At 43.3% G+C, this 24,081-nt stretch overlaps 1 protein-coding gene across 1 annotated transcript in view; it reads right to left on the bottom strand.

Moving 5' to 3' along the window:
• The window catches only part of LOC104514247 (fibronectin type III domain-containing protein 3B-like), a gene marked incomplete at its 5' end in the record, with an annotated part of 53,800 nt that overhangs the window by 17,241 nt on the left and 12,478 nt on the right, over positions 1 to 24,081 (bottom strand). The window contains 2 exons of the mRNA XM_010157867.1: positions 558 to 715; positions 6,816 to 6,874. Of these exons, the coding sequence (XP_010156169.1) occupies positions 558 to 715; positions 6,816 to 6,874 (217 nt within the window). The remainder of the gene's footprint in view (positions 1 to 557; positions 716 to 6,815; positions 6,875 to 24,081) is intronic.

The raw sequence follows: 24,081 nt of genomic DNA, 5'->3' as shown, positions 1-24,081 counted from the left end.
TCCTGTGAGGAGCAGCTGAGGGAGCTGGGGGTGTTCAGCCCGGAGAAGAGGAGGTTCAGGGTGATCTGATCGCTCTCTACAGCTCCCTGAAAGGAAGGTGCAGAGAGGGGGGGAGTTGGTCTCTGGTCCCAAGTGACAAGTGATGGGACAAGTGAAAACGGCCTCAAGTTGTGCCAGGGGAGGTTTAGGTTGGATATCAGGAGAAACTTCTTCACGGAAAGGGCTGTCAGGCATTGGAACGGGCTGCCCAAGGGGGTGATGGAGTCACCATCCCAGGAGGGATTTAGAAGACGTGTGGATGAGGTGCTCAGGGACTTGGGTTAGTGGTGGGCTGGGCAGTGCTGGGTTAACAGTTGGACTTAACGATCTTAAACATCTTTTCCAACCTAAAGATTCTGTGATTCTATGACAGTGAGGGAGCAGTGACAGCATGTGCAAATGTGCCTTTTTTCTGTGACTGATAGGCATGCCAAAGTACACCCTGAAAAGCTCAAAGAATTTATTCCCAATGAAAATACAATTTGAGAGTCACACAAGTGTAAAAATGATGCCGTTACCTGTAAATTATCTTGTATTTTCCATCCCTCCCTTTATCCGATAAGGCAACCTCGTAGGTACAGGTGTAAGGCAAACCATTGTTGTGTCTATCTGCATTTAGAAGGCCAGTGGGAGGTGACCAGGAAATTAAAACTGATCTTGCTTGAATATTTGTAACCTATAAAAGAAACACCAGTTACTCTGAATTCCAATAAAAACACTGTCCTCTAAGTAGTTTGATTTTTGCTTGCATCTTCACAATTAATTTCTCATTAAAAGGAAATTTCGGAGGTAGAGGTGAAAGTAAAGGGTAAGAAATGGTCATCAACACTACAAACAAAATACAGATTCATGGCGTAAACTAGTATCTCTGACAGACGAGGAATACAGAGCGATGTCACCCTGCAGCGAGCCAGCTCATCACTGAGCATCCAGCAAAGGACACCTCGCACCAGTCTAGAGGTAAACTGCTGCTGTGGCCATTACCAGAAGGGAAGTGGAACAAACTGGAACAAAGACCTTCTCCTACAGATTGTTTTGTATGTAATTATTTGTCTAAGGCTTTTGTTAGGAAGATTCTGTAATAAACCAGGTTTTTCAGTCTTCCTGTTCCTTCTTGTAATCTGAAACAGCAATAATTCAACTACAAACATGTTAAAAAAAATCCCAAACAATTCAATCTGCAAGGTTAGGCTGACTCAAAAGTATAAGGGAGAATGATAACAGAAGTCCAAGCTGCCAATTAAAAATTACATCACAAACCAATCACTTTGTGCCCTGAGAGAAAGACTGTATGCATGACCTATCGTCACCCCGGGCACAACTCTATAGCAACACCTTGGTGGCAGATGGGTGACAATTCTCTTTCATTAAAACATGGAAAAAATACATCCAACGCCTGCACCGCAACAACTTTATCACCAGTGCAGCTGTGTTCTTCTGGAAACTCAGGTCCAAATACCTCTAGACTGACCGAGCATTGCCTTTCTCACTAGGAGAGCCCGCTGGCACAGTGCCGGAGGCATCGTTCATCAGCTGCACGTCCCGAACAGCAGCTTCCCAGAGAACAGCCTTCTGTTATCAAGCCAAGAAAGAAGAAAAAGAAATCCCCCCAACCCCCATCGCTGTATCAAAAGAAAGAGAAATCAAAAACAATGATTGCACTGGTTATCTTGGAAAGACAGAACATTTTTATGCATGCCTTCTGCAAAAACCCAGGGAAGCCTCAAAGCCTCAACTCTCTGCCACGAACTGTCCACTTTCCGTAATGAAAAGGACGTTTTTCATTCTTAATTGTAGTGAAAACGTATTTTTTTAAGCTATTCCTCCATGAGGAGGAATCAAAGCACACTGTTTTATATTCTTCATTCATTTCTCCTATGCATCAAATTTCTCTGGTTCTATCACTTTAACAGATTTTTCCAACACAGAGAGCAAAACGTTGTTATTTTAGAAGGTGTAAGATGAATGATGCAGGTGTTCAGTTACATATTTCCTACACTTTAATTGAGAAAACTGAAACACCTTAGCTGAAAATGACTTGGTAATGAAATAGTAACAAGCAGCTTTCAGGGACTGCTTGTTTACAAATCCGGCTTCTGGTTATCTCTAGATAAGGGAGAACATTTAACTTCTCACGTTGAAAACACGTTGCTTCCAGCTGAAGAGCACTGCAACTGTTGTGTGCGATACCCATATATCAAGCAGATTCTTTCTGAGCATGTCATAAATCTGTTTTTAACAGACTGACAAGTAGGTGACACCATGAAACGTCTCAACTTAAACACCGTGCTTTCAAAAGTTAGGGATTTTGATTTACAGCAGCACACTTCAGTCCTGCCAAAAAGAAAACCTCTGTTCCACCTAACATGAAAAACAAGTTGTAAGGCAAGAGGTTTTAAGTAGTATCAATTTTTTTTTTTGTTTGTTTTGGTAAAAAATATGAACATACAAATTTTTCTATGAATTTTCTTGCTCTGGTCACATTTTTCTGATGCTATGAAATCAATGTTTGCTTCAACCACTTGGACCAGTGAACAGTGATATTGGATGAGATAGCGTAAAAGAATCTTGAATGATTCAAATAAGACAGGCAAGTTAACTTTTTGAGATACACACACATATGTGAATAAAATTGTGACGAGGATATTAAGAGCTAAAGGCCTGAAATTTAAATAATATTTTCATCAGAAAAATGAGTAGTAAGATCCAAATAGTTTTTTTTTTCCCCAACATACATTATACTATGCCAGCTCAGCCCATCAACACACAGTTTTTTATTATGGAAATATGCTTGCATAATTGTTTTTCATAAATTCAGACAGACTTGGAGCTGGAGGCATGATATCCTGCCAATGTTCTATTGAAATGTTTTTCTCTATGACTACTCACAAGGACACACGTATATACTGTGCGTACAGCAGAAACACTGGCCTTTCATGAACTTTAGCAATCTGTAAAGACTTAGGTCTTCCATAGTTTCTTAAAATAAGAGAAAGTATCTTACGGTCTAACCACTAGCAAGCGTCAGACTGTTATTCTGAAGTCAGTGCGCAGACATTTCCACGCAGACGATAAAAGTCTAAATGCAGTTATTCAGCTGCTCCAGCTACACCATGAATTCTTATTGATGGAGCGTTCAGAATGGCTGCTGGCCTGCCTCGGTGGTGTTCAGCACACACAAACTGCTGTGGGGCTTTAAAAATAAACACCAGAAATCATTAAGTGCAATTCTTAGCTGCACTGAGTACACTTAGCAAATGAGGTAAAGCAAGTGAGGGGTCACCGTCTGCGTGATAAAGTCAGAGAAGGCAAATCTATACGCTCCCGGGGTATGGAAAGCAGAACAGTACTGTGCCCGTCAGCGCCAGCACTGTTTGTGTGCCTAGAGATAAACCTGGCTGCTGCTGCTCACGACTAACCAGCTCGATACCGTATTACATTTACCAGCCAAAGGCGTAGCTCCTCAATATCCGATTTAACGGCCAAAGCCACCATTTAACTTTACCAAGGAGCTCCTACCTGGGGCAGGAAGTATTAGCTTTGCTGTGAAAAAGGGTAAGTTAAATAAATGAGGTTATGATATGCTGAGAACAACAAGCAGGTGCTTGCCAACCAGCTCAGTGCCTGAACTCCAACTTTGCTCACTTACACCTGGGAAAACAAGCACCATTCAGAAGATACCGAGCAGCTGAACGGATCTGGACCAGCCCTTTCCACGCTGTATGGAACATCACGGTGGTGAGCTTAATGTCAATAAAGAACGTGCAGACAGAAATCCTTAGCTGCAAGTAAAAATACAGTTTAATGCTCATTAGCGATACTCTAATTTCATCCAACCAAAAGGTAAGCAGCCACTGCACCTCCTCATAGCCTGGGAAGGTAAACCTTTGGGCTGCTTTCTAGTTACCCCAGCTTGTCTCATCTGTCCCCAGAATTGCTGTGCTTGCTTTGAACAGGACTGGCTTGGCCTCTTCGCTGCGACCTAACAAAAGATTCTCCCACAAGGAGGTTTGGATGTCTGCTGAAAAGCAGAGTTAATTAGTTTCTGAAAACTTCTCAGTTTACACAGTAAGTGCCTGCTTTTTACGCTATCAAAACTCGGTGGTGTAAATAATTTTATAAAAGCCCCTGGGAAAGAATCCCAGCTCCTGAACTACTTTAATAAGGTTACAAGACTGATGAATATCCGTCCTTCCCGTCTTTCAGGTAAGGAACAATGTTTCTGTACCACTTTCATTATCTTTCAAATTCCGGGTTAGCATTCACAGGCATGGTGTGGTTCAGGGTTTTATTGTATGTGTGAGAACTACACCGCAAGCAACATTCATTTACTCCCTCGAGGGCAACGCTTGAAAGACGTGGGGGTCAAATGAATTCACGGTTATTACCGGGTCGAGATTTCACTTTTAAACTATGGGTCTAATCCTGCAGTTTTAGGCAAAAATCCCAGTGATTAAATATGAGTTTTGCCGCAGAGCAAGTCAGCGGGAGCAGGCTGCCGTTTGGAAAGTCAAACTCTGCTTAAGCTCCGATGCCGTGGACCCGCAGCGTTTCCCCGCGGGAGGTGATGTCCCCCACGAGCCGCTCGGCAGACACGCCGTCCCCACCACTTCGGAAACCCAGAATCAAGTTTCCCTTCCCTCACTGAGGTATTTGCTTTAGAAAATGCTTACTTTGTCTGCGATAACGTAAATTAAAACTATATTTCAGTTTAAATAAAAACACGGGGACACACACACCAGAAGGCCTTTTAAAAATGTGTATATTTTGTGCTTGGAAAGGCAAGTGAGACTTTGGCAGACAGAGATACCTGGCCAAGACAGATTAAAGACTGCTCCAAGCGGTACCACGGCTGCAGAGTCGCCCAGAGGGCTGATCCCTCACCTCTGCTGACGTTTGGACACAAAGCCATGTGCTGCAGACGCAGCATCGCTCTGTCCACCACTGACTTACTGCTCCGTGCCCTTCCGTTTTCGTTGTGTGATTCCCTTCGACACAACTGGTTTTCTACACATTGCTTTGTTTTTCATTCACATGTGCTTAAGGCTCACCAAGTGATACGGCCCAGCCGACTATTTAGGCGTAATATAAGATACTTCTATCGGGCATAACACCGACTACACACACACATAATCATTCAAAGCAATTAATGGTTTGGGAGACTCCTGTGAATTTAATTACTCACAAATGTCAAAGTTCTGGAGAGAATAATAGCTAATCCCCAGCATCTTCTCACTAAATGTCATCAGTATTGAACTGGCACTTATCATGTTTTAGATCAATTTTTTTTTTTAAAAGCTTCCTATTTTCAGAACGATTCAAGAAAAATTGTCTCTTGGTAGTTTTCTGCCCTCTCTCTGCTTTAAGTGCTCTGGTTACCATAAATCTAATTGTACAGAACTCAGAATCCTGCAAACTGCTCAAATTGCTTCCATCCTCACCTCTAAAGACATAAGCATGAAGTAACGCATTTTTCACGTCAGCTCTCTGGTTCTTTGTGAAAGGCACCAAGTTGTGGAATCTTACTAGATGAGCAACATCCAGGCAGTCCTCGCTACACACTGCACAATGAACTAGCCTAATTCTGTGCTAAGAAGACCTTCTTCCCTTCTGATGGCCCAGAAACTCTGCTCTCAAGTCTTCAGCTTAGTACTGTCCCTTGCTTTCCACATGAAATAAAGCAACTTTCCTCCCTGCAAACAGAACTCTGGCTGCAGCCCCCTGGTATTTACCATCTCTGCAGGTCTGTGGTTTAGACTCTGACTGGCTTTGAACCTGCTCTTGTAGATGCCATGGCAGTAGGATCCAACACCTACTGACGGCGCGATTTAAGACTGACCACCTTTTGTATTTATTCAGAACAAAACCATCTAAAGAGAACAGAGCCTAAAAATAAAACTCAGCCTGTGCTCAAGCTTGCCTCTCCCTGAGCTCTGCCACCTCTGCACCTAAGGATCCACTCCTTCATGCTCCCACTGCAGTTTCTTCACATCATCCTCTATCCCAGTCTTTAGATAAATTTCCAACTGGTATTTTTCTTTTTCACTTGCTTCTTTGTTTACTAGCTTTCCAGCTGGATGGAGAAAGGCCTAAGCCCTGACAAAGCAAAGGAGAGAAAACTCCCAAAGCACAGCCGTCTCCTCCTGCCTAGTGACTGCTGCTTGGCATGTGGGGTGCTTGTTCGGACCATTCATCGAAATTCACAATACCCTTCTGGTTTCCTTTTGACACACCAACCTACAAAAACCATCACATTTGACAGCTTACAACCAGATCTATTAATAACCTCACCTAGCCCTGGTCACACCCAGCGTTACAGTTATTTACACAGTGATTCAATTCCATTACAATTCATGTGCTTTTATGGCTCAGACAAGCTTAGACTATAGTAATTGCCATTGAATAATAGAATTAGCTTAATTTAATCATGATTACAGACATAAATTGCTCATGACAAATAAAATGAAACCCAGGGGAGAGAGGGTGTGAGAGCAATGTAAATCACCCAAGTGCACCCCCATCGCAGTTTTCCTCTGGAAATAGGTGACGGGTGCAATTCCTGCAGAGGGCAGAGCACAGAAATACCCACGAGCATAAAAGATGCCACAAATTTATTGCCACAGACTGTGTCCTGGAAAAAATGAGTTAGATATATATAGAGGCAACAAGAGAAAACTCAGAGTTGGTCCCCTGTGAAATCACCAGTACACAGTGACACAATCTACTTATCACTTTTGCGGTATTTTTTGTGTGTGTGGAAATTCGGGATCACATACCTGTGGTTTCTCCATTCCAGAAAGAATGTCTTGAACCCTTTTTGTTTCTGAATCGAATTCTGTAAAACAGAAAATGTGGAAATAGGAAGAAAAATAAACGAATAAAATTAAACAAAAACATCAGCTATATCAATAACCCTTCAGGGATTTGTAATTGGGGGTGGGGGTGGAAATTGCCCATACACGAGCATCAGCTGTTTTGCTCTTGTGAATTTAAGATATGCAGTTCTATAGGTTAATATTCAAAACCTGTAACAAAGGAGGGAATCAATCTTCCAACGATGGCAGATTTTTGGAAAGGGGGGATTGTTTGGAGAGGTGTCCACCACAATGTTATTAATTGGGATTTGCTTTCACAGAGCAAACCCATCCTATTTCCAGCTCTCACAGGGGCTACCCAGCGTTATCACCGGACAGCATGCAAAATACTTCCCTAATTAGAGTGAATAGTTGAGCAAAGGTGCTGCAGAGGCATCATCTGAGCAGTGGAATCAGCCTTTCCCCCATTCTCCCCCTGCCCCCCCAAAAAAAGTCTTGAGGTAAAACATCAGCTTAGAGTAATGAGGTGACACAAAGCAGCTTTATTCCTTTTGGACCGCAGCAGAGAGAGGCCTCACTTTCCACTACACTATTCTCTAATGGAAAACTAGGAGCATATTTTCTCTGGGATTTTTTTTTTTTTTTAATGTTAATGTGAGAAGTTTGCTCACCAAAGCAGAAGAATACATCTCACCTAAAGCCAAATGAGAAGGCCCTCTTTATAAAAACCACACAAATTTGGCATAGGAAGCAAAAATTAGTAATAAAAGGAGACCAGTAAGATCAGATCAACAGCTTTCACAAATGATTTCCCCCAAAGCCTGACCTACTTCTTGTAGCCCAAGAATGTGTCTTTATTTTTGTCTGTGACCTGCTTTTAAAAAAGTACTTCTTTTTAAAAATTCCATATGCTCAGATGCCAAAAAATAGAATTGGCTGAATGCTGATGGCAGAACTCCAGTGTAAATGCCCATCTCTCCCTACAAGAATTCACCTTGGTGTGGAGTAGGAATGACAGATCTCCTGCTCCATGCATTCCTGGATTCCTTTTAGTCTCGGCCACTTGGAAAAGAAAGGAGTAGCAATAACGCAGGAGAAGAGGGGGATTGTATGATTGTTTTTTTCCACAGTAGATAACCCTTGGAGTGTATTATAAGGTGTATAAACTGGCAGGATTTAGGCAGTGGGAGATAATACTGACTTGAAAACTAAACAGATGGACTAAAATGGCTCAGGAAAAGGCTGATATTCTGATCGGAGTGAGCATGTGAAAGTTGGGGGTGTTTCGGAATTCAGGGTTCCCTTCAGCATCAGTACAGAAGTAGGACTGTGCCACAAGAGCCTGGATCCAGATCTGGAAACTGCAGAGGTCCCATAGGCTTATCTCGAAGGGATGCTAATCAGAAGCAGCTTCTGCAGCTACAGAGTGCAACAAAAATGCTGCTACTATTTTATTGAAAGTTTATGGTTATTATGTCACCCCTAATTACAACCCCCAGAAGCTAAGCGTGAATCATACTCAACCTTAAATCCCAAACATGTGGACTGAATTTTCTTGCCTCTCTCTGCTTTCTAGCAAGGATGCTATCCCTGTCACACTGAGCAGGAGAGGAAAACAAACCCTGAAGCCCAAAGAAATCTCACTTCCCTCTCCCGTGAAAAACGATCGCTTTGTAAGTAACTAAGCCCTCTGACCCTCGCAGGTCAGAGCTGAAGGTTCAAACTGCTCCAAATACAGGAACTGGCTTTAAGACCCGAGGGAGTTGGGGATACCCAGCAAATAAATAAGAATAATAAAAAAGTACTTCAATCACACTTCTCAACAAAGAGTCCTACTAAGGAATTTTCTATATTAGTTCCCCAATATGTAGCTTGTTCACAAGGAAAAGGCTCTGACTACCAGACACACTTAAGGTTTGGGTTATTAAAGACCCATGGACATTTATGTGAGATTTATGTCAACAAGAGTTTATACAAATAAGCTGGGGGTGGAAGAAAAGTCTTCTTCAAAGATTTTGGAGAAAGGGAATGGGACACACACAGACCTAAGGTGACAATATGAGTGCAAAAATACTGAGAACTGAATTTAAAGTTAATAATACATATGTGGATGGGCACTGCCATCCCATTTTCTAAAGAGTAAGCTGTCTCAGATGATGCACATCGCTGACCAGCTGTCAGATGTGCCCCATGCTGAACCTCCCGAGTGTTCACACTGACACTGGGCTGGTGCAAGCAAATATGCACACGTGGCACAGACACTCCAACTGCTTCCTGCATACGGAGCTGACGTATCCCACGTTGCTCATGTGGTAATGCCATGAATCCTTCACAAGGACAGCAAAGATGGAAAAGTCTGTAGTAAGAAGCGCCCTTTCATCACAAGGTTTGGTATCACTGTACCATATGGAAAGCCCAATGTGTGCCTTAGAGCCCTGCACTGAAATCAAACCAAAAGAGCCCCCCTGGATAACAGATAACGTCCTGTGAAGATAGAGCAAATGTAAAATTAAAGACAGAAAGCAAGAATATGCACGAGTGATGTCTAGGATATTGTAAGAGAACAGCTCAGGCTGGAAGGGGACCTCAGGAGAGGTCAAGCCCATCTGCTACCTAAAAGCTAGGTAAAAATAGAGTGCAAAACTGCCCCATGGAAAAACTTATTAATAAAGCAGAAGCCAACCTTTTTTTGGAGAGACAAAGTAGCTCACAGAATGGTCACCTTAGAGTATTTCAAGTACTTAGTTACCCTAAGGAGATTGAGACCTGTCCTGAATCCCTCCTTGGTAGAAGTTGATCTTACCTGCCAACCTCTCTCATAACACATTAAGTGTCAAACTCAACATCTTTCTCCCTAGCCAAAAAGCAGAAAACTTTGTGAAGTAGAAAATGATGCAGAGGAAAAGTCTTACATTCTCTACGCTGTTAATACAGAACTGGTGTAAAGCCTTTTTTTCTAGCTCATTATTGTTAATCATCAGCCACTGAGGACAATTCTACTAGATGAACTCACTGCAACATCTAGGGATGAGGAGCGCAAGCATCTCCCACACGAGAGATGCTGTGGTGGAAAGGCAGGGAAGAACAGGAGGAAGGAAAGGGGAAGCTTTGATGTAAAACAGGAGATTGGAAGTCGGAAAAATTACCTACAACTGCTCAAGAGAGGGGGTAGGTGGCTAGGCCTGACTCACCCACTTAGCACTAATTGTCCTTCAATAACCGACAGCTGATCTGGTTTTAAATCCTTGCCTCTTCCTCAACTAGTTGAGCATCAAGTGTCTGACCGGAACAAGTGAAAGCTCTGCACACCAGCCTCCTCACACTGACTACAAGGCTGGCAGAGACACGCAGCAGGCAGGCGCTGCTTTCCTCCTCTGCCATTGGGAACACAAGTTTGGTCACGTCAAGGAAGAGCCCAACCGACACTTGAGGTCACTGTCCTGTTGTAACTTTCCCTCTCAACATCTGTTCCTCACATCTGTTACGGCAAAACTCTTCCTCCAAGGAGGAAGCTGGGGGTGGGGATGAATTCCTTGTGAATGCTCAACAGGGTCCTCCGAGGGACAGTACCAAAATCCGAGTTACCCTGTAGATCTCAGTGTCTAAGAGATATTATAGCTGCCCCAAGCTACAGCGGTCCGTTCTCATTCCCAGGCTGTGGGTTATTCGGATCCAATGTTTCAGACTAACCCTCCGTAGCAAAGGAGCCAGCTGTAAGGCCTGGACCACATCTGAGTTTGTATTTTGGTCATCTCCCTTTTTTTCTCCCAAGTTTTGGATCATAATCAAAACCTCTACAGATAGAACCAAGAGTAAATGCCCCTAAAAATGAAATACTTGCCCAGCAGCTGTTTGGTGCTAAGAGGGTTTCAGTGCTAAGTCTTGCTGAACTAAAGCCTTTTATTATATGCTTCTGTTAGCCTCTGTCTATGTTCCTTTCTGCACGTACAGTACACATATAATTTTCAGAACTTTCCAACCGTACTTTTGAACACCAAGCCCAGCTTTAAAAAACAGGGGAAAAAACCCAAACCCTTGTCATTTCAAGGTAAGTTTGAAGTTTCCATGAATAGTTTTCATGTTTGTATGAACAGCAGCTGCGTATGTAAACGGTTTGAAATAGCTAAAAGCTCTAAACTAATTAAGATTTTCCCATTGCAAATACAGATTTTAGGTTTGTTCTGCATTTTTTCCTTCGCAGAGAGGAAAAGGTCCAGCTCAAGACTTAGCTTCTGGCCACAGAAAGTATTTACTGTTTCAACAGCCTTTCCATTCCAAGGGAATGACATCAGCACTAGCACTTTGCAAACTTTTCGTCTAATTCTGAAGCAGAGCCCCATGCTCACAGATATGCCAGTCATAACATGACATGCTTTCTCAGAATTTGTTCCAGATTTATTGGGGCTCTGACCGGCCTTCATGCTAGGAAAGATCTTCGTTATCAGTCATGTACAGCACAACCTACATAAAACCCCAAGAAAACAAACTCCTCAAAACACAGCCCAACTCTTTTGCGAGCTGCCTGTCAAAGCTTAAGAAACAAAGAACACCACGCACAGACTCCTTCATTTCAAAGAATTGTGGAAATATACATTCAAAAACTGCCTGTACCAGAACAAACCTAAAGCTGCAGATGCCACGCTGCAGCAGACTCACAGGAATCACGACTGGAGGGAGCAGGGGTTCCCTGGCAGCCTGCGGTGGGAGGGCAGGCTGTGCCCTGATGCCATGGAGGGTCACAGGGGGGGCAGAGATTTGCCTACGGTCCATGGAGCACCCCACACCAGAGCAGGCGGCTGCGCCCGAAGAGCCCATGATTCTATTGGAAGCCCAGGCTGGAGCAGGATGCTCCTGAAGCACTGCACCCCGTGGGGGGGGAACCCCACGCCGGAGCAGGGGCAGAGTGTGAGGATCCTGCCCTGCGGAAGAAAGAGCAGCAGAGGCAACGTGTGATGGACTGACCCCAACTGTCCCCCTGCACGACTGGAGGGGAGGAGGGAGAGAAATGGGGAACAAAGCTGAGCCCAGGAAGAAGGGAGGGGTGGGGGGAAGGGGTTTTAGAATTCAGTTTTTAGTTCTCCTTATCCTACTCTGACTTGAATGGTAGCAAATTAAATTGATTATTTTTCCCCAAGTCGTGTCTGTTTTGCCCGTGACCATAAGTGGTGAGTAAGCCTTCCCTGTCCTTTTCTTGACCCACCAGACTTTCCTTGTATTTTGTCCTCCCCATCCCACCAAGGAGGAGTGAGTGAGCGGCTGTGTGGGGCTTAAGTTGCCAGCTGGGCCTAAACTCCCAACACACAGTCATCAAGCCCATCCTCCTACACTGAAACACGATCATATTTACCTAAACCATTCCTCAGAGACCAGCTGAAATTCAGTACTTTGCTCTTGTCTTGATCAAACTTTTTTTAATTTGAAGGCCATTTGAGCTCTCCTCCTGTCTTGTTCCTCCTTCCCTCCCCCGTAACCCACCAAGCACTCTCAATCCTATCAGAGCCTGGTATGGACTATAATAAGAATCAATTCTTATGCCATCCTTCAAGTCCTTAATGAAAATATTGAATAAAATTAGCCCTAAAACAGATTCCTGCCTAATGCAGTTTGATGAATCCTCCCAGCTTGTCAGGGAGGCAGTCCAGTGCAGGACAAGGTCACGGATAAACTGCTGGGCTATGCGCTGGCGAAACTGTAATACGGAGAGGAGCAAATCCATTATCACCCTGCACACACGGTGCTTTACGCCACTCTCCTTAGCACCACTTCCACAGTGGGCAAAACCCGGAAGCTCTTCAGAGTAACACACTCGTGGAACAAGTATTTCTCTTCCAAACAGTCAATCACAGTATGCAAACATACAACAAACAAAAGAAAATTATTAATTAAGCCTACAAATATCTGGGTGAGATTTTAATTATAAATATTAAGTATTACAAATTTCTGCTGATTACATGAAAACTAATTAAAAAACCTAGCCATAACACACGACTGCAGCACCCATGTCTAAGGTAGAGAAATCGATGTCATCCAACTTCAAGAAAAGATCCAATTGTTGAAATGTATTCTAATCCTTAAAAAATTGACATGCACGAGCATCTCACATATGTTTCTGTTCTTAAGAGCCTTCTCACTGTTGCTATCTTAATCCTCCTGCTAAAATGTCTATGAACTTATCCTTCTGTATTTGACCTTAAGGACCAAATCATATGTAGGTAGCAGAAAAATCAACCCACGTTCTAAATAACTGAAGGCAAACAAAACCAAACCCCTGCATAAACCCCAGAAACTCACATTGTCAGATCTCAAATAAGAAAAAAAATTAAATCCCTAGCCATCCTGACTCAGTGGGACTTAAAGCGAAGGATAACGGACTTGTTTGCCTCAACATCGCTGCATTTTAGGTATGAACTTCACTTTTCATACAGTCACAGAATCTTTTAGGTTGGGAAAGATCTTTAATATCCATCATGCCCAACTGTTAACCCAACAGTGCCAAGGCTATCAATAAACCGTGTCCCTCAACATGCCCTGGCCATAGGCTGTATCTATTAATCTGGTGGGTTCACCCTGACTGCTTCAGTATCCTACTGCCAATGGGACAGGCTACTCCAAAATACCTGAAGTGCAAATTCACATCATATGGTTTGTCTCTCAGCTTCAAGCCATCCTTCTCTAACAAGATAACTGCTGTCACGTGGATAAGCATGAGATGTTTCCACATCAAGCAGATCTGGAAGCACTCAGAGGTACATATCAAGTCACATTTAAAAATAAATGTAGAATGCATTCAATCCTTCCCGTCCCCTGATATTTTTTTGATATGTATTTGTCGTCGGGATGGAGCATGGAAAATAAGATCAGTAGTAAGCTACAAGGGAAACGAAATGCTGGATGCAAGGGACAAACGGAGTCTAAGTGACACATTGGGTTTGTTTTTCTCTGCTTCTTTCCTGCTACCAGTGGAAGACAGAATAACAACCCCTACTTTACTGGCTGAAGATCTGAGTGAATTCCTACTGTGAACACACAGTTGATCCATCAGAAGGCAGAAAAGGTCTTTCTTAGTAAAATATAGCAACCCCCCAGCTCTGTCACATACATTTTACATCTTAAGGAAACGCTTTGTACATCTCACAAAGAAGATAACAGAGGCAACACGCCGCATATGGCTGCAGCTGGCTGCTTTTGAAGGAACACCAAATTAAACAATGACATAAACCCACAGACAGAGAGAAAGCCCAAGTTGAATCTGCTGGAACAACAAACCGCTTACACACAGGACCTCTTCTTGGAGAGCCCTCTTGTACTTTTGACTTGCCTTAGCTTATTTTCCGTGTCAAGCTAAGTTTTTATTTTTTAATTTTTGCTATTCTCTAACAGCATCCGCACGCGAGGTGGGTTTGAGAAGACAGCAAAGCCTGGCAGAGAGACAAGGGCTGACGGCACAGGCACCACAGGCAGCGTCCATCCCTCCGTCTTTTATCAAGTACACTTCACAAGTGGCACAGCTGATTCATACAGAAGTAACTAACCACAAATAACTCTTTAAAATTGGTTGATTTTTGTTAGCATCATTTCAACGCTACAGGCTGCAAGTTGTGCTGGCATAGGCAAAAACTCCTCTCCGAGGTGGCAGGCAAGCATCCCCGTGTGCAAGACAGGCGGAGATATGCTATGTGGCAATGCCTCCAAACCTGGAGCCTCTCCAGCTTGATCTAAAAGTTAGACCAAGCTTGTCAGCCCAGAGATTTAGAGGTTCACCTTTTGGCCCAGGAGGGACACACAGCACTGCTCCACGGGTCGCACACCGAATTTGAGCCAGAAAGGGCAGCAGCTCAATGCCTCCAGTCAGATCATACAGGCTTACTCTGAAAATCAGTTTTTCTTCTCTAGTCTTGTTCCTTCTACAGGAGCACTAGACATCTCTACCCCATAACCCACTGCAGTTGAGCAAGTGTGATACTATGAGACTGAAGTAAATGGTTAACAAAATATATACAATCAATTCTTCCCCATTAAGGAATGATTTTAATCAATCATTTTGCTTAAGGTGCAGGGAGGTGCTCAAGGACTGCTGAGGGAATCGTTACAATAGAAGTGATCTGTGTTTCTTTATTTTTCTGACTTGGTTGGATTTATAGGTGCTACATGTATTTTATACACCTTTGCAAAACATGTTTCCACCTATTCTTTCAGCGTTTTGTAAGTGGTCTACCTGCAGTTACCATTAATGCCTTTCATCTCTAACAACAAGGAATTTTTTTTTATTTGACAAGGAGGTTGAAAGGCCCTCCTAAAATTTTCCTGGAGCTCCTGACTACCGCCTTCCAGGTAAAAATCTAGACGTTTCATTGGCACAGTGGGAATCTTTTCCTAGATGCAATGAATTTCTTCAAACCTCTCATGATTTTCTACGATAGCTGGGATGCACCACATTGCCTTACCCTTAATTCCTTTCATTTAGCTGTGTACTGCTTCATGCTTTCCCCTTCTTGGTCCTCCTCGTTCCCCGTCTCTTTAGCTGGTGACTGCCTGTCTGTCCAGCCTTCACGAGTATTCAAGAGCCAGGGTACAACCTGGCAGCCTCCGGCAGCTCTCCAATTCTGATGAACCGAGCGGTCGTGCACAAGGAGAAACAGCTTCTGCAAAGATGACCACCTCACCGTTGTTATTGCCCCAGGCTGCCCCCAGTGACACGGCCGTAAAAGCCGTACAGGTTTCTCCAGCCGAGGCAGGAGGAGGAGGGGATGGCCAACCGCACAGCCAAGATACCCATGCTCCTCACCACGTGAAAGGCCTCAGCAGGGACTCAAAAGGGCGTCTGATGCCAGCTGCAAAGTGACATTATCTGACATTTACAGAGGCAAGATTTCCTCTTGGAAAGAAAAGGGTCCTTTCAATCACAGCAACTGACTCTCAGCTGCCGGGCGAAACAAGAGCCGAGCACCACCAACACGAGAGAAAGGAGCCTCACGGCTTCTCCTTGTGCTGATGAAAAGCACAGGTTTGACAGCACTAAAAATTACAGTCGTCTTTCCCCAACTGGGTCATTGATGCATCTCACCACCAGCTCGAGAAGCAGCAGAGAGCACGGGCACGTCTCTCGCTCTCCGGTCTCTCTGCTGCGACAGCTGGCATGCCACCCACGGCAGAGGTGATCCTCGCTCCCACTAAGAACGGAGGAGGAAAGCACAATCCCTGTCAAACAGACTTCGACAGTGTCACCAGTGTAGGGTTTTTATGTCCCATGCCAATAGCGAAATATTTCTTCTCTGAAATACTGTCTCCAATGCAAGGGGACAATGGCATCAGTATTGAACCCAAAATAAAAATTACTTTTTCTTGACCTTCAAAAATATGACCACATGAAAAATAGCCAAGAAAAGCCTTTGATAATCAGCGCGTTACGTACAAAAGCAGCATTTTCCTGATCAAACACCAAACTAGCAAAATGACCTGCAAAACTGCGTATGTGCACAGGAAAACTAACAGACAGCACAGCCCAAAGAGACTCCATAGGAGCTCCAAACTTAGTCAGGATTAAATGGAGCTCCTCAGCCAAAATTAATCATCTCTTTGGCGACGAACCTTGTAAAGGCACTGAGTTTGCTACAACAACATGAAGGCAGAACCAGTGCAAAGGCATATGGCTGCTTATTACAGTCCAAGCAGCCTTAAGAACACACCTACAAGACAAATTCTGCCCTCAGAAGAAATCAGTGGAGAAATGTCTTTAGATTTCACCACGGGTAGTGAAAAGCACTTTGGGGTGCTAGGTTTTAGCAATAATCACTATTTCACTCTCAAGTACTGAGTCAGAGAGATTTGTTAATCCTTTCTGAGAAAGCAAGCAGGGAAAACTGTCTCTAAATCAGGATAAAAGCAGAAAATGTGTCATCTTTTCACTGCTCTTGATTTTGTCTTAACATTTACATCAAAGCAGAAATTTTATTTCTGATCACTACTTACACTATCTGTAGGATTTTAGAAGATATTAGAGTCTGCAACAAAAAAATGCTTTTAAGAAAAAAAAAATCACTTCAAATCATGATGCTCAAAATACAAAGTTGTTTCATGGAGCCTGCGCTGGGATTTTTCACTGCCAACCTACTGAACGGCTGCAGAGTCACAGCGTTTTTTGAATGAACCCCAGCCTAGCTTTGCTGTTACCGACGTAAATTATTGACCTTTTTTTCCAGACGAAAACTATGAGATAATCAGATCGCAATGAGCAATGGAGGACATCACAGTAACCCAGCAAAAGGACAAACACTTTTTTCTTTCCGCTCAGCCCAGGCACTACAGCTCAGAGACGGGGAGACAAAGAGCTCCCACTCCACTCTTTAGATCAACCCAAACACAATACAGACTGACAGCAGAACAGAAATGAAGTTATCGTCCTTGTGACAGATGACAATCAACTTACTTGACTAATCCCAGCCTGAAGTGTTTTGCAGTCAAGTCTGAACGATGAACTACGATTACATGAGCTATAATCATATTACACAGAGCATTTCATAAAGATCAGGTGCTAAATTCATACAATGCAAAAGCAAAAAATAGGCTGACATGATGTTATTGGTGCCATGCCTGTGATGTGAAGAGTGCACTCAAGAATGGTTAAAAAAACTGATCCATAACATCTGTACCATTTAACTACTAGTGAGCTGGAAGAACTACCTGTGCAATTAGCAGCCCTGTATGGGACGAGGGCAACATACCACCTCTGGTGTGTATACCCCCAGTTCTGCCACTGAGAATCTCTCCAAATATTTAAAATACTCCACAGAAATATCCTCCAGATTACAGCTCGCTGGGAAGGCTTCAACAAAGCTAGAGGAATTTCAAATCGATCTGGATTTCATTGCAGAGATGAAATTCGGGCAAAAGTCACATGAATCACGGTAAATCAAAGCAGCTGCTTCTAAGCACAGCTCCTTACCCAAAAAAAAAAAAATCAAGAAACCAAATTCAAGCTTCAGGACAACATCTTTTATTATGAAACCTTGGAGAAAATCAACACAGCTGCTTCATTTTTGAAGAATGTCTGTCCGTTCTGTTAGTTGCAATACTCAAAGCATCACCCTGCATTTCTAAAAATAAAGCTTTTTTCCTCCTACATAAAATATACTGAAGGTTACAAAACCTTCTGACATCAAATTCCACCCTTCCTCAGAAAAAGAAAACTAACTGATAGGTTTTGAAGCACAGCCTAAGAGAGGCAGGTAAACAAATCCCATTCACTTCAGCGGGATGTGAAATCTCATTTCCCCGCCTTTGCAAATCCAGATGAACATACAGACGGGCATTGTTCAGAACATCTGGGTACACAAATACGGGTTATTCATGAAATTATTAGACTTAAAGGTGTTTTATTTTATATACTCCGGAGGGAGGAAGTGTTCTACGTCTTCCCTATAAATACCCTCTCCCTTCTGGCTCCATGTCCCAGATATTTCCAAATAAGGGAAACACGGTTCCCTTCCCTTGTCGGTGGTCCACGTTATCTCCTCTTAACTGGTGAGAATACACTGTTTATCTTGCTCGGAAGTTCTGAGACCTTTGTGTAACTCTTCTCCCTAGCACGGGGATTTAGCCACTGAGTATTTAAGCAGGATGAAAATGTACTCAATATGTTTTTTCTGTTGGATATCTATAAATTACGTAAATTCCTAGGAAGAAGTCTCAGATTTCAGTCTTCTGGATTTGAGTGTCAGTTGCTGCAGAAGCTGCAAATTCTTCAGATAATATGAAGATCCTCAGGGGGAAGAGGTTGTGCCTTACGTCATTCAGCACTGACTTCCTGATAAATCACGGAGCAGAGAGTTTATCCAAGGAGAACCTCCCAGCCATATGAGACAAGGGAGGGATGAAAGCAGAGGAGGAGAGGAAGAATATGGGAGTCTAAAGGGGTTGATCAGGACTGTGAAAAAAACAGCCTTGGGGAAAAATTCCAGCCACAGTCAAAATGTTTAAGTCACCAGTAAGGTCAAATGAGAGTCCTGGAGCCAGATTTCGCCACTCCGTACTACATCTGCCCTACACTTTTCCTAGGTGGACTTCGAGCTGTGTTTCTAGCCAGCCAGCACACTTAGCAAGATTAGGGAGCTTCGACTGAGGTTTATTTTGTCTGAGCTTCTCTGATGAGACTGAAAAGTCTAACCAGAATCATGGTCACCCATTCTGCCCCGTTCGTGCCTCAGAGCCAACGATGCCCACGAGACCAACTCTCAAAGCAGCTTATAACCGCACCAGATGGCAGGTATCCACAGCTACCCTGATGTTTTGGTCTCAGTTACAAAAAGTCTGGGTGAAACCAAGTTTGACACATTTGTGTTTCCCTTTAAAATTAGCTGAAGGTCAAGATGGGAGAATATTGTGCCATTAATTGAAGAGGCGACGCTCCTATTTAGTTGATGAACATAATCGCTTATCAACCACATCTGGCACAAAGCTGGTTCCTTGGTATTTCAAGATAAGTGCATAAAAATAAACTGTGAATACCTCCTTTTCCCCCAGCCCCACCAGTTTGCAGGACTGTGCAAAACAGCCTTTTGCCAGAACGAAGCAACATGGTGTGAAAGAAGGCAGGACTGCCATGGCATCCAGGTTTCTCAAACTATGGCTTTGTTCCTGCAGTATGGATACAGCAGGAAAACCCCTCTGTGTCCCCATCTTTTCACATGCAGACAAACTTTCAGAGGCTTGCAAATTCCTGGAAATTTTGGCAAAGAGTGGGTCAGGACGTACCGGAAGGAACTAGCCAGAGGCAGCTCGAAGCAGAACACTGCTGGCTTTGGGGCTGGGCAAAGCAACGCTGCGGGAAGGAGTACATTGGCCCTGGGCATGGACTTGCTTTTCAGTACCAAGGGCCTACTTGGGATATTTAGCTTTTACCTTTGTCCAAAGCCCCACGGTACAAGTCAAACTTTAAGACAGCAGAGGAAAGGGAAATTTGCTTCTCTCCCTCAACAGTGTCCTTCTCGATGAAGCTGAATACACATCTCTACAATTCTTTCTGCTGAAGGAAAGACCTAAACTGAGCCTAATCTAGATAAATTCTTGCATGCATCAGATAGCCTGAACTTGGGAATACACTTTGCTTGAACTCTACATAACGTCATGTTTTGAATATATTCATGAGCCTATACAGAGCTCACTTAAGTGGTTACTTTACATGACTATTAGCTAAAATATTCTTGGGTAACGAATCTGTGTGGCCCAGCTATCGGAGTTGACTCTGGTACACAAAGGTGTACTCTCAGCAAGTTAATATCAGAAGTATCTGACACTCATAACCATGTTATTCTATGTTGTTTTCTGCCTGGACAAACAATTTCACAGCGTATTATTTTAGGGAAAACACAAAAGATAAAGAAAGTTTGAGAAGTAGGCATATTTCCAAGCAGAAACAAACAAAACCACAAGTTCGGTCACGATGTGAGAGAGAGTCTCGTGCCTCCACCTTATCACACTGGAAATTCCCTGGTGTCACAAATTAACTGTGGTTTCTCAAGTTCAGACTAGTGCCCTAATTAATGCATCCTATTTCCTCTTGCTTATTAAAACTTAAAGAAAAACCATGCACGCAACACACCATATGTATTTCTAATTAGAAGGATGTCTAAACAATTCAGCCAAGTAGTATTATTTGCTGAAACTATTACAAAAATGCAGTAGGAGCAGTAATACTATTCAGATTTCATGTGTGATGCTGATCTGTGCTCACAAGATTCAACATGTCTCTGTTTCCAGTAAATATTATGTTTCACATTTCATTACTTGTTATGATACCGAAATTCACATATCTTGACAGATGTATTTAGTCTTCAGAGTGGGGATTTTTTCCACATTACTAAGAAAAAAAAAATCACTGCGTCAGTTTTGATGGGTTATCTGGAGGAGACAATCTTGCTAAATCTCCTTATTTTATAGGAGCATATATGTTTAGAGAAACTAGGGAAGCTGCATTTATGTGGGGCCATTTGGTGCATCAGCAGAACCACCACTTATGACAAATCGTGTCCAGAGAACATTTCCACATTGGTAGAACAAAGGTCTTCATTAGTATGCACCAAATCACCAGTTCCTAGCTAAAAGAACATAGAAGTTACATATATTAGAATCACAGAATGATTAGGGTTGGAAGAGACCTTAAAGACCATCCAGTTCCAACCCCCCTGCAATGGGCATTCCACTAGACCAGGTTGCTCCAAGCCTCATCCAGCCTGGCCTTGGACACTTCCAGGGATGGGGCATCCACAGCTTCTCTGGGTAACCTGTGCCAGTGCCTCCCCACCCTCTCCAGGAAGAGGTTCTTCCTAATGTCTAATCTAAACCTCCCCACTTGCAATTTAAACCCCTTGTCCTGTCACTACAGGCCCTTGTAAAAAGTACCCCCCAACTTCCCTGTAGCCCCTACAGGTACTGGAAGGTGCTATAAGGTCTCCCCGGAGCCTTCTCTTCTCCAGGCTGAACAAGCCCAACTCTCTCATATTCACTCTACATTGCCATAGTGTTTCTCAGCCCCTTTGCTTATGCAAACCAAAAGTGATCAAACTACTTATTTAAGCTTTTAAATCTACAGGATATACAGGTATGGATACATATACAGCCCAATAAGCTTGCAAAACAGCTTCAGGACAAAAATAGAAAAGAATTGACAGGATCTAGAATGAGTAAGTAGAGGAACTTTGCCTAGTTCCTGTCTGTGTTGCATCACAGCTCCCTCAATTTCCCTTTAATTTACAGGCTCTGGATTCAAAAAAACTTGATACAAATTAAAAAAAAAAAGGCAAAAAAGCAAAAAGCTCCATTTTTCCTAGATATGTTTAAATGTTACAAAGAAGAGAGACAACAGGATAGGGTTGTATCAAGAAAGCATCAGCTGTGCTTCTCCATACGTCGCCGTGTGCTCTGCATCACGTACAGACAGCTCGCAGAGCGTATCCCCCCCCAGCTCAGGGATGCTTGGTGGCACTAGCTCCTGCCAGCATCAGCCTCAGTGATAAGAAAGCAACATCTGACACACATGACAATAGCACTACAGAAGTTTATGACCTATCTATAGTCTGTCTATAACAACTCTTTCAACTAATAAATAATTCTGATCTTTTTTTCTCCCTCCTCCACATGTAAAGCATGCCAACACCCTGGGCAAGAAACCAGCTATTCAGAGAAGTGGACACCAAGCCAGCATTTGGGCACTGCTCTGGGCAGCTGAAAAGCAAGCCTGCTTGTCTGCAACTCAGACAGAGGCAAAGGACATCAGCCAGTTCCAAAAAGGGGTCGACAGGTGGACACCAAAAGGACTGGGCAGGACTACACCCTCTATAGTGCCCTGCAGGGCTGGACGCTGGGGGGTGTGCAGGATGGGGCCGGGTTTGCAGGCTCTCCCCCAGCATCATCCCCATCGTTACTGAAGACAGACACTGGGCTAGATGGACCCCTGCTCTCACCCAGTAGGGCCAAATCTTTTCAAATCACTACAAAACAGTATTCTCTATGGAACACTTAAATAAAGGTGCATGCACCCCCACTCCCCCAAGAGCTGCCACCCTGCCCAGGCTGGGTCTGTTTATTCTGGCACCCAGCTCCTGGACAGGATGCACGTAACAATCCATCTCCCGCTTTCTACTTTTACCCATTTGAAGTGTTTTACTTCTGGCTATCTTAGGTTCTTCAAACTTCAATGAGGATTTAAAAAAAAATAACAACAACTTTATCTGATTTAAAGGAAAAAAAAAATTATAAGGAAATGGGCGAAAGCACTGTAAGAAAGCTCAAAAATGCTTCTGTTCCCACAGCACTTGCAGCCACACGCAAAACTTCTCAAACTACCAGATCACTACACGACCAAGAAATGAACCACTAAGTGCATGAGAAGGAAGTGACTCAGACTGAAATTCATAAAGGACAGCATGAATGGGACAGGATTTCCGCTTACAGCTCTTTTACATGGCAAGGCTCCTTTATAAAAAAAACCTAGCACACCAAAAAAAACCACCCAACCTTGATCCCTCCTCCCATTCAGTTTTTAAAACAGCTCTGCAGAAAAGCTACAGTATGGATTTTAAACCAGAATCTCTACAACACACCAAGTCTTCTGCCTGTGCAGGACAGCATCAATCCTACCAACAACACATGCTCAGAACAGCTGCTAGTTTTTCAGAGTCATCAGTTTCCTTTTTTTTTTTTACCCTAAAATGGCATATTTCCAGCACAAACTAGAAATCTTTATTTACAAGTGCACCTCCCAGCATAAAGACATGGTGCTGCCAATGGAAAAGGCCAGAGGAATTGCATGTATATCCCCAGTCTGTAATTTCCCTACTAGAGAGTAGGGCCCTCCCTACAGGTCCCGATGCTACGCTACAGGACCAGCCCACGAGAAGGATGCATAACATCACCAACGTATTTGCAATGTACCATCCCGCTGTACAGAGCGCAGAGTGACACAAGGAAGCACTTGCTGGATCCAGAACCAAAGAAGTGACTGAACCAAAATTACTCCAGAGTCATTTAGAATCATAGAATGGTTTGGGTTGGAAGGGACCTTAAAGACCATCCAGTTCCAAACCCCTGCCATGGGCAGGGACACCTTCCACTAGACCAGGTTGCTCCAAGCCTCATCCAGCCTGGCCTTGAACACTTCCAGGGATGGGGCATCCACAGCTTCTCTGGGCAGCCTGTTATTTTACTTCATTTTAGTATGTTAGTGATACTGTCACCCCAGAGCTGCTGAATCAGCTTTTTGGAAAACCCCTGGTCCTTTCAATAATGGAAAGAAGCAGTAAGTTATTGACACATGGCAGAGTAAGGAAAGTCAAGGAAAACTCAAGTGTCATGGGCATAATACATGCAATGAGTGTTTATTTTGATGGAAAAGTCCATTCTTACTTTACTTAAATATCTCATGTCTTGTGATTTATGTCATACCTTTTCAAGGAAAAAAAAAAAATACAGTTGTCCTGGCACTGCACACTGAATGTATTATTCAATACTATTTTTACAGTACTCCAATAGCCTCAGTGCAGTTGTGGCAGACTACTGGGGGTGTTCAGTGAAGAGCAACACGCCCCTCAAGAGAAACAAGGAGCAAGACAAGCATTCACTTAAACACAGGGATAGCAGATCCAAGAATAGAAATGCCCATCTTATACCTCCCTGTCAAACACCAGCATGCAGATCATACTCCTCTACACATCAAATCAGGCCCCCAAACTGC

The sequence above is a fragment of the Eurypyga helias genome, unplaced genomic scaffold (genome assembly GCF_000690775.1).
Source record: "Eurypyga helias isolate BGI_N326 unplaced genomic scaffold, ASM69077v1 scaffold4788, whole genome shotgun sequence".
Taxonomy (NCBI): domain Eukaryota; kingdom Metazoa; phylum Chordata; class Aves; order Eurypygiformes; family Eurypygidae; genus Eurypyga; species Eurypyga helias.
Note: the sequence above shows the minus strand (reverse complement) of the source record. Positions and strands in the feature narration are given on the sequence as shown.